The following is an 11,852-nucleotide window of genomic DNA, read 5'->3' as shown; positions in this document are numbered from 1 at the left end:
GGGGGGAAAAAAAAAAAAAAAAGAAGGGAGGCTGATTTGGCAAGAGGAAATAAGGAGAGAAGAGAAGTAGGAAATGAGCTCAGAGAGGTAAGTGGGAGCGGTTAGAGTAGTGGCAGGCAAATTCTACATTGTAAGCCACTGAAAAGACTTTGGCTTCTACTCTGATGAAATGGAGAACCATTTGCATTATGCACAATGGCCAAAAAATGAAAGTAACCCAAGAGGATAAATGTATAAACAAAATATGGCATAGACATACAATGGAACATTATTCAGCCTTAAAAAGGAATGAAATTCTGATACAGGCTACAACTTGGATGAACCTTGAAGACATTATGCTAAGTGAAATAAGCCAGACAAAAAAGGGCCAATATTGCATGATTCCACTTATATGAGGTAGTTAGAGTAGTCATATCCCCAGAGACAGAAAGTAGAACAGGTTACTAGAGGCTGGGGAAGGAGGGAAATGCATTGTTTAATGGGTACAGAGTTTCTGTCTGTTATGATGAAAAAGTTCTGGAGATGGAGGATGCTGATGGTCACATGACATCGTAAATGTACTTAATGCTGATGAATTGTACACTAAAAAATGGTTAGAAGGGTTAAATTTTGTGTTATGTATATTTTACCACAATAAAAGAGAAAAAATGAACCTCTATAAAAAGGCTGAGAATTACCCTAACTGGCTTACCACATAGTTGATCTATAATAAAATTTCACACCTTATGCACATCAATGTTAGAGCATAAACTATTCTAAATGACTTTTCTAGATGAATGAACTGTCCCTTTTTCTGAGAAATTATTTTAAAGACTCATTTAGATGACTTCTGTATGAGCAATTATCTATTTCTTTTTCCTGTAAAACTGAATATAATGAATATTCTTGATAATGCAAGATTCTATATAATAATTTTACTTTACTATAAGTGATGTCCTTAGGTGCTCCTACAGTTCAGAACTGTTAATTAAATGGTTCCACACTACTATGCTTTATTTGAGTAATGTCAGCAATATAATCTTTTCTGCCCCTAACTGCCCATTGTGACACTGGTATCCAATATTTCTCCACACTATTTGTTGCAATATGCCAGGAAACACCCAAACCAAGTTTGTAATGATGTGTAAAAATAATAACTAGACTCATGGACATCCTTAGGTACTCTCCTATGCTCAAATGTTTTAAATCCAACATTAACTTTTCTTTACTCCATGGCTTTTGAGAATGTTGGACAAAACTTACAATTATGACATTAGTCATGGTAAGCCAGTAATGATTTTTCCATATTAAAGATTTATAAAAATGTATTTTTTTACGGGTTGAATTAAGATTAAAAACCAAGAGTAACTTTCACTGATAAACTGAGTTCTGTATCATTGAGGTTCCTAGATTGGTTTAATGGAGCAGTGAATGCTTTGAGCCACCACATTTTTACCAGTTATTTACCCAGAAATAACACTTCTTGATAAATCCTACTTCCTATGAATTTACCATAATAAATAAAAAAAACTACACATAAATATGATTTAAGTAAAAGAGAAATAATATAAAAGAATGCTGTTTATGAAGATTTATAGGCTTCTTATACACTACAAATATGCCTTTACTAAAAAGGTAAAAATTGGAATAAGTTACAAAGTACTATTTTAACATCCACATTATATATAACCTACAAGTTGTTATCTCTTAGGGTCTCTTCAGTCTACATTTAGATAAATATGCCTGTGCTGGAGAGTTTACATAGGAATAAGGTATAAAATCTCCTATCTCAAATAAGCTTATATTATTTGGTTATTATGTAACCTGAGAAAAACTAATCATAAAGTATGAAACATTTGTTTTTGGTGGCCAAGTCTGTTTTACCATGCCTCTATCCAGGAGAAAGGAATCCTTATTTTCAAGTAAGCCAGATGGGTAGAAAATTGGAGGTTACAAAGAACTGAAAGATGTTTGTTAAATAAAGGAAGAAGATGTTAAAGGAAAAACAAAACAAAACAAAACAAAGACAGAATAAATGAGAAAAGCCAAGTCTAACTTAAAATACCTTAAGTGAAAAAGAGACAGAAGAGGAATTCATTACAGTAGACCAAAAGGACAGAAGTCAAAACACAGCTCCCAGTGGAGGAGGAAACAAAACAAGATAAACAACAGGTGGTATGGAATATGATCACAAAGTAAAAGGCATAACTGGGTACTCAAATAAGACTTTCCAAATGAAACCAAAATAAGAGCAAAAAATCAAGAGCCTTTCTGAAATTATAAAAGTGAAGTTATAGGCTCTAGCTAGAAGTATATTAAATTCAAACATAAGGGCTTTAAAGGGAAGGGCTTTTGGACTGAAAAGAAAGCAAGAGCTTTAATGTGGTAACATTATAACAAAGTGAGTAAATAATATCACAGACCAGAACCATAATCTTATCTACTCCATGTAGCTGTACATACAGATCCCAAATCCCTTCTCATTATGTTTAAGCCATGTGTGTATCTGTATTGTTGGTGTAATCTATTTCTGCATAAAGACAGAGTGAAGAAAGTGGAAAAAAGGACCAAGAGGATTCTTCAATGGAGAAGTCTCATGGCACTTTTTACCCTTGAGTTGAGGCTTAAACAAAGGAGCTACTAGAAATGTAACAAAGATAGGATTCTGATCTCTGTTTTATTTATGAAATCAAGCCTGATGGGTGGCTACCTACTGTGTTAAGGGAGTACACCAAACTAGCTGAAGTATCTGTAATATTATAGTCATTCAACATTTACCAACTATATTTACATTTTCTCTACTTCGTCTCATGTTTCTTGGCTTTAAAATGAATATAATATACAATACTCATTGTTGACTAAGTTCAAAGTACTGTGCATAACTGTTTTCATTTATAGTTCCTTAAAAAGTAGAAATGTATTTAAATAAATATACATTACTGAATAGAAAAATTGAAGACTTATCAAAGATTCTAACAATTTAAAAATAAATCCAATAATTATATATCTTATTTTATAAACTATCAGACAACATTCTTTCTATGAAAGCAGCTGAAAAGAATCCTATATATAAAACAAATTAAAGAAGGCCATATACACAGGCATAGAGAGAGGAATTCTAGAGCTGTGCTGTCCACTAGTCACGTGTGGCTACTTAAAATCAAATTTATTAAAATTAAATAAAACTTAAAATTCAGTTTCTCAGTTGCACTAGCAATGGATTTGCAAAATATTTTTTGATATTAATACTTGAAACTTTAAAATCCTTTCAAATAAGAAAAATAAGATTTCTAAGTATTTAAACACTTTTTAAAGCAATTTTGTGAATTTAGAGACTAAGTTAAGCCTTAAAATTATTTTGATTCTTCAAACACCCATTTTTCATTTCACATCTTGAAGATGAATTAAGCTATCATACAATCATTTAAAAACTTACTTCAAAATTAAGGTCTCGGATCAAGATATCTCCATTTGGCGTTGCTAAAGGAACATGATCAAATCTACAGAAGAAATTAATAAAAAGAGGATAATTTTATATCAAACACAAAGCAAAGGCAGCTAAAAGAAAAGGGTACTATGTAGTTTAACAAATGTTTATGGAGCTAAAAAACCTTTTTCGATACGTACTTTATAATGTTATCAGCACTGATGATTTCTCCAGCACCAGGTATCAAGGGAATGACTTGTGCTCCTTCAATACCTTAAATGGAAAATAAATATTAAAGCATTATATTATGTCAGCAAAAACTATGTGACCTAATATGTTTATATTTACCCTTTTCCTGTTGCGAGACCATTGTGCGTTCATATTTTCCATGATTTAAATCCTTTAGTACTTGCATCAATTCTGAAATCCGAGCAGTAAAACTGAAATTTTAAAAAAAGTCATATCAAATCTCCAAAGGCCAGCATGTCTTTCATATTTATTATTTTATTTATTTGAGATGAAATTGACATATGACATTGTGGAAGTTTATATCTTTTATATTATACAAATCTAACTGAAGTTTCTAAAATTATAATTTAGCTTAAATGAAATAACCTAAAAGAATTTTCATCAACATAAAGTATTAGTGATAGTATGCATGTTTTACTATAATGTTTCAGAAGGAGAGCAGAAATGTGGGGATCAGGGAAAAGGTTTCAAAAGATTCCCACCTCAACAGATACTTACTTCTTTAATAGGTAAGTTAAGAAGGTTGTTTGCCACTAGAATTTTAAAGAAGTTTCTAGTAGCTACTACAAAAGAAATAGTAGTAGTGCATTCTTTAGACCCAGGAGGTATGGACTCTGAGTTCCCACTGAACTGAGCTATAAAGCGTTGTATAAAAACAGTCTCCTATGTGAGGAAGGTTTATAATATATATATATATATTGAGATAATATGTATATATTATCTCAAATGAATGCTACCTTGCAAATGTGAAAGAATGTGGAAGATTTCTCTCTTTCATATTCTTAAGAGGGGAAAAGATGAAGTGTTATTAATATTATGTGGAACTCACTGTGACAATAGACAGAAATTGAAACTAATGAAAAGAAGTTGAGGCACATAGAAAAGACATTATGGTCAAAGAGAAAGCACTCTACATCAGAGATGCGAAACAGGATTTTTCCGTGAATAACAAGGAACAATCTCATAAAGGAACAGAAGCACCCCATATGCCATGAACTATAAAGGCACAAAGCTATTAACAAATAGGAAGGATTTTAGCATTTTCAAGTGAAAGAGACTCCACACAGTAGTTTACAACTTCTTCCGTCTTGCCGTTAAGACCTTCTCTGTCATAGGAGAGAAGAAGGAATAAAGAAGAAGAAATATGCAGAGACAAATCACAGGCCTGAAAAAGATCTTAATTTCTCCAGATGACTTTTTTACATTATATTGTTGTTCATACCGTACCAAGCTTTTTATACTAGAGCTTTAAATACTAAAATATTAAATTCCACTTTATGGTCTAAGAACAATTTTAATAGATAATATGACCACATTTACAACTGTACCTACAGATACTACAAGGTAACTTTTCATTTTTTTCCATTAAAATCAACTTCATGTTTGTTCATCTTTTGCTGGGTTGCCAGTACCAAAGATCTAAGAAAAAATGTATGGTGGGAAACAAAAAGTTCAAATAAGAAGATTCTAGTCATTAAGTTAATTTTCTGTGAATTAAGAAGAACTGTCATGATTCAACAATTCCCAATTTACTGAATACCACTGTCCATGGAGCAGACAGCTTGAGAACCACTAATCTAGTTAAAGCTCAAAACAATTATCTCAAGGAAACATGAACAGTTCACTATAAGGAAAATAACCTTCCTTAACTCTTTATCAAAACCGGCTTCTAGAATTAGTAGCATCAGTTGTCACTGATCTTAACCTCAACTGGGCACAATCACTAAAGGTTGTGTTTTTAAAAAATTGTTCTCTGCAATTGCTCATTATTAAGAATCTTACTTACCCAGCCAATCTAGTCATTTCACGGCCAGCCAAAACTATTCGACCCAGAGCTTGAGACATTCGCAAAAGCATCCTTCCACTTTGGTAGTAATCCTTAAACAGAAAAAAATATATTAATTTTCACTTATATTTCTAAGATTAAAAACTAGGTTTTATTTAATTTTATATCTGAATTTCAATTGTTATTATTAATACCACTTTACCTCCATAAGTTCTGAATGCGTACTCTTGACATGTCGAGGATGAGATAAATCTAAGAAAGGATGACTGACAACTAGGTAACCAACAACAGTGGCAAAATCTGAAACAAAACAGTTAAGAATTAAAATATGAACAATACTTTACTTTTTCCACAAATCTCATTCCACCATCTCTTTTAAAGCATACTTACATTTGGCAATTATGCTATCAATGAAGCCCATAGAAAACCGAAACAAAATGAAAGTATGTAGGTGTTCCACCTGGCAGAAAGCAAGAACAAAAAAATATATATTTTCTATGTATTAAAAAATGAATCTATCATGATAATAAAAGAAAATGTACATTTATTCAACAGATATTTACTGAGTGCATATGATTTCTGATTATACTGTACATCACATTTCATAGAGCACAATGCTGATCACAGAGCAGGTACTAAACACTTCATGAAACCATTTTTATAGCAATAGAATGGAAATTACATAAAAAATGTTAATGTGGTGTCCCTGGCATGTACAATAACAATGCAGTCATAATACTATCAGGTATGTATATGCTAAAACTGATCAATAATCAAAACAAAAAGAACAGAAGGATGAGCTAATTTAGGTGAAACGCTAGCAGTCTAGATTGGCACTCAATACTTTGCTTTAGTTGGAGATACCTGGTCTATGCTTTCTCTAAGAATTACATTACACTCAATCTGAACTATGTGCTAATGTAAATTAATGCCACATAGCCCAAGTCTGTAGCTGTAATCTGAGCATGTATTATATCAAAATTAGAAATCTAAAAGTGTTTTTTATTTTATATTTTAATGTTCTCAACTTTTCCATCTATCAGATTATCCAAAGTCCTGCATGATTTGGCACTGGGCTCTATCTTAAACCTCATCTGCTTCTACTTTGTTCCATCTCACTGACTTCCAGAAATGCTAGTTCCTCAAACATGTTCCTGCCTTAAGGCTTTTTTTTGGCTGTGCCCTCTGCCAGGAATAGTCTTCCTAGGTATGTATATTTTATGACTAACCTCCACTTGATGTGGGTTTCTTATAAAATGCCACCTCCCCAAGAAAGATCTTCTTGCCATCCTAGCTAAAAATAGGTAGGCAACAGCTCTCATCATACTCTACCACTTTATTCCATTTTATTTTTGGTTATAAAATTCATTACCATCTGAAATCATATAAAATATCCAATTGTTTATATGTTTGTCCCCACCACTAAAATGGGGGGTTCCTAAGAACAAGGTACCTTGCTCTTACTATCTTCTGCAAAAGAACAATGGCTGGAACTTTTATCCAGTGAATTCCATGTGTCATATGCTGTGCTCAGTGCTGGAGAACAGAACAATGAATAGAACAGACAAGGCTCCTTAGCTCATGGAGTTTACATTCTAATGAAAGAGACAAACTATTAAGCAAACAAGAAAATTATAAATTGCAATATATGCTTTTAAGGAAACAAATCATTAAAATGGAAAATAACTAGTAAAGGCTGTTTCAGACAGACCAATCAGAGAAGACAAGGCCTCAGATGTTAACTTTTGGGCTGAAATCTAAAGATAAGTATAAGCAAGCCATGTGAAGAGTGAGGGGTGTGAAATGCAGTCTCCTGGAAAATTACCTTAAATATATTTTAGTGATCACTATCAAAGTTCAGTCATGCTAAATATAAATAAAGCAAAAATTCAATTTATGAAATAATTTAAAATAACAACCACTTTAATCTTTTTAAATCATTTCAAATATATTTTTAAGTTCACCAGCTTCCACTAAAGTGTAAACTCCATAAAGGTAGAATTTTGAGATTAGATTCACCACTGTTATCACACTAGCACCTAGAACAAACACACAGGCACCTAGATGATACCCAACATCTTTTGAATGAATAAAATTACTTGAATTGAAGTTTTCCAGGTGGCAAGTAAATAAAAACTGAAGTACAGTTTTCACAAGAAACAATGTTTATATTCTAATTCAAGAGTCAGCAAACTATGACTCGCAGTCCGAATCCAGCTTGCTATTTATTTTTGTAAATAAAATTTTATCAGAACATAGCCACAGCCATTCAGTTATATATAGTATATGGCTACATTTGAGTGGTAGAGTTGAATAGTTACAATAGAAACCATACAGCCTCAAAAGCCTAAACTATATATGTACTACCTTGCCCTTTACAGAAAGTTTGCTGACCTCTAATCTAAATAATCTTCACAGTATTTTCATGAATGTTATAGGAACAAATTTTCTATAGAAATCACTAAATTAATTACTAAATAAGACTCCTATCTATACAATAATATACTGACATTTTAATAAATCTATCAATATTTATAACTAAGCAACAATATACTGATAAGATAGTTTTATTCTCATATTTTTTTATGAAAACACATTATAAAAATCTTTTATAGCTATTTAAAAATAAATACCTTAAAAAGTAAAGATATATATTTATATTTTTGCCTAGGCCAAAATAAAAAAAATCTTTTTATAAATATGTGAGACTCAAACGTGTTGTCTTACCAGCTTCTGGAAGACTGTGTAGATTGTCTGTTGTTCTCTTTTGTTCCCATTGTAAAAGGCAACTTCTTCACTATTAAAAAAATAATTCAGCAATTAATTTTAATGTTACCTAAGCCTGTAAAATAACTGAAATACAGTATTTGATGACTGAATATCTGCATTTAAATAAATAGTTTGTGATTAAGACCTTACCAGGTACGTCTCAATCCATGGTCAGTACTTGAGACTCTGTGCCTAGTTCAGAGCACAGGAATACATATCTGATTGGATCACAGACTAGACTACAACTATATGATGCATGTGCCATAGGTAGCCTGGCTGAAATGTGCTGGGCTAATTCTTAGAAATTTAAATAAAACAATAAAAAATAAGAAGGAAGTTGCCATGATACATAGGGAAGCAGGGCTGGGACAGCCATCATAGACTACAAATTAAATACAGTAGAAGGAGGAGTAGAAAACAAAAGCTAGATAATAGCGATGCCATGACATACAGCCTCTGAAGAAGAGAAAACCAAACTAAGTCCTGACAGCTTCTCAGTGCCACCTCTCAGGAGGCCTAGATGCATAGTCACTTTTATTCTTAGAACCCCACCATGTCTTCACAACTTCAGTTTTCCTGAACTGGTTTGAATGCGTCCACAAGGGCCATAAGGATCTTGACTAGAAATAAATGGGCATTTTTATAAATAAAGAAAGGTTCAGTGTAGTTATGTAAATTTGTTAAAGTCATACAGGTAGCAAGTCAAGCAGCTGAGATTATAACTCACATATGATACCAAAGTCTAGTCTTTTCACTCTGTTCAGTATGATGTAAATCTCCCATCAAAGTACCTATTACAGAAAAGTAAAAATTTACATAGGAGTCCAGAAGGCACTGTTAAAACAGCCTTCAATAAACACTTAATATTTATTTAAAGTCTCTTTTCTCCCTTTAAACTCTGTGAATTTTATAGTCTACTCCAAAATGTACTTGTATTTTTTTTTTTCATCATAAAAGCAAGGCAGTTCCTACTTCAATTCCTTTAAGTAAAATTAACTTTTCATAAAGATGCATCATCATATTTGACCTGTGTTTCATGGCTCCCTTGACACAATGATACAGAGCACCGAGGTATCAGAATCCCAGTTTAAGAAACACAATTCTTCACCTATACTTCTTTCTATCTCTTCTGCACATTTAAGCCTATGGAGGAAGATGAGGCGAGAATTCTACTTCCCCACTCCAGTATGTGAAAGGACAAAACATCCTACAGTACTGATGGCTGCCTATCCAACATCTATCTCTTCCTTGTTCTTTTCCCAAGAGAACTCTGATTTTCTTAAAGTTATCTATCCTTTTCTGTATATCCAAATGGTTTAGAATGGCCTCATGCCCATCCACAGGGGATGAGTTTCAAATGGTCTAAGCCAATCATTTTGCTATATATTGTTTTAGTCACGAGGGAGTGATAATTTTGGCCAATGAGATATGCAGGAAAGTTGGCTGCAGGGCTTCTGGGAAAGTTTCCTTGCTCTCTTAAAGACAGCAGAAGAGATGGCCCATTTTTATTTCTGGACTTTTTGCAGGGGAGGAGGGCTGGTGAGATTTGGAACTGCTTTTAACAACTTGTGATTACAAGACAGCCTGAGGAAAGGGGTAACATACAAAGGAGGGCAGTGCCAAGAGAAAAACAAAGAAGATCCAGAGCCTTGATCATGCTGGAACTACTTTATCCTAAGAGTTCATATGTGAAGTAGTAAATATCCCTATTGTTGGAGCCCTCTGAGTCAGGTTTTCTGTGTCTTGCAATAGAGAGAATTCTAACTGAGACCATCTTTCACTCGCTTGGCAAATCACCTCTCAACTCAACTGTCAAATCCCTGTTTCCCTAGAATACAAAATCCAATTTAAAATTAGTACCATTGTAGCAATTCAAAGACATTAAGGAGGAAGAAATTGTTAAAGAGTAATTTCCTAAGTAATTTTGTAAATACCTATAGGGTAGTAAATAAATATCAGGACCCTCGAAATGACTTAAGATTGACATCAACATATGAGGAAATTTATTAAGCATCTGCTACATACCAAAAACTATGCTGGAAGCTTTATATATATTTAATGGTTAATCCTCACAATAACCCTATGTTATCTAACTATTATAAACAAAAGTGAGGCTAAAAATAACTTGCCAAAAGTCATAGAATATATAATTGATAAGTAGAGGACGTAGATTTTGAAATTAGGCTGGCTCGAAAGCACAGTACTTTTTTCTCCTATTTTGGGTTTTTAAACTGTCTGGAAAATAGGTAGAGACACATATAGTGAGACTGAATTACTGAGTATTCTAAACATAGTCTCAAATAAAAATATTTTAGGATAATGGAATGAAATTTTAAGTATTATAAGTAAATCTGAATTGTATTTTGACTATGTTTAAAATAAAATTAAGAGAAAATTAGTCAATAAACAACATAAAGAGCTGAATCAGGGATATAACAAAGTTAACTAAAAAAAAGGGTTACAAAATTAATACCCTTCAAATATGTCTTTTCAAAAGAGGTAAATACACACAGACATAATTTCAGTAACGATGTTCTTAAACTTTTTGGAGTCAACTTATAGGACATCAATATCCATAAAAATGAATCTTTAATATATTTAATACATTTTTCCTTACCTGTTTGTGATGAGCCGGGAATTAACGTATCTATACTCCCCTTCATACTTTTGCTCAGTTATTGTCATCTTACTAATAGGTCTTCTAAGTCGAGTTAGGAATAGTCCAGAAACCAGCAGGTAGGCCATCATGCTTGCTGGACCCTATTATTATTGTGAGAGAAAGACACAAAGTTCAAGGATATCTAATAAATTTACTGGATGCGATGTGCACAATTTCTAAAATTAACTCAGTGACTTAGAAAGAAATTGATCTTTTGACTTATCTTTTCCTCTTAATTGTGTCTTTTCTGGGAAAATAAGTACACACTGGGGCTTTACGATTTTGCTACTCATCTACTCCTCCCACCACTGCAGTTCATCCCCCAGCTTTCCCAAATATGTTCACCCAAAAACTTCTAATTGCAGTCATCACTCTTCCTATGGCACTGATGGAAGTCTTTTGGATATTTTCTTAAGATTCCACAATAACTCTCAGACCTCTTTTTCACCCTCTCTTTGAATGTTAATATTCCCTGAGGTTTCTTCCTTAGCTCTCTTCTCCTCCCAATCTTTAATCTCAAGTCTGGTCACTCCTAAGAATCCAAGACATTATTTCCAAGTAAGTACTATTCATCTTCACCTCACTACTCTGTAGAACCTCAAGCTTAGTTCCCCCAAACAAGTTCCATATGCCTTTCCATTCTCATACATCTTGCTTCCAGCTCCATTCTCTCTAACTTGGTAAGTGACTTCATCACACACTGACCATCTCAAGAGTGAAGTTCTAAGCTTACCTTTCCAAGCTCATCACAGGTACTTCACTCATTCCCATATATATCCTATGTTCTGCCATACTGAAATAACTGTTTCCTTTACATGCCATTCAGTGAAGTTGTTCTTATGTTTGGCAAACCTGACATATCTAATGGATGCCTACTCGTCCTCCTCAAAACAACTCAAATATCGCCTCCAATTCTTCTGGACACTAAATATTTTAATCAAACTTCTATTATTTGGACTGATCACTTTGCATTCTAATTACCC

General features: G+C 33.0%; 1 protein-coding gene across 3 annotated transcripts in view; it reads right to left on the bottom strand.

Moving 5' to 3' along the window:
* Positions 1-11,852, bottom strand: part of ABCD3 (ATP binding cassette subfamily D member 3) — a 65,981-nt gene that overhangs the window by 12,240 nt on the left and 41,889 nt on the right. For all 3 annotated transcript variants that reach the window (XM_025051933.1, XM_006919426.3, XM_025051935.1), the window contains exons 9-16: positions 10,828-10,970; positions 8,169-8,238; positions 5,832-5,901; positions 5,644-5,741; positions 5,442-5,533; positions 3,755-3,846; positions 3,607-3,679; positions 3,416-3,479 (exon numbers count right to left, since the gene is read on the bottom strand). In XM_025051933.1, coding sequence (XP_024907701.1) covers positions 3,416-3,479; positions 3,607-3,679; positions 3,755-3,846; positions 5,442-5,533; positions 5,644-5,741; positions 5,832-5,901; positions 8,169-8,238; positions 10,828-10,970 — 702 coding nt within the window. The remainder of the gene's footprint in view (positions 1-3,415; positions 3,480-3,606; positions 3,680-3,754; positions 3,847-5,441; positions 5,534-5,643; positions 5,742-5,831; positions 5,902-8,168; positions 8,239-10,827; positions 10,971-11,852) is intronic.

The sequence above is a fragment of the Pteropus alecto genome, unplaced genomic scaffold (assembly GCF_000325575.1).
Source record: "Pteropus alecto unplaced genomic scaffold, ASM32557v1 scaffold25, whole genome shotgun sequence".
NCBI lineage: Eukaryota > Metazoa > Chordata > Mammalia > Chiroptera > Pteropodidae > Pteropus > Pteropus alecto.
The sequence above is the reverse complement of the archived record's forward strand: the minus strand, read 5'-3'. Positions and strand labels throughout refer to the sequence as shown.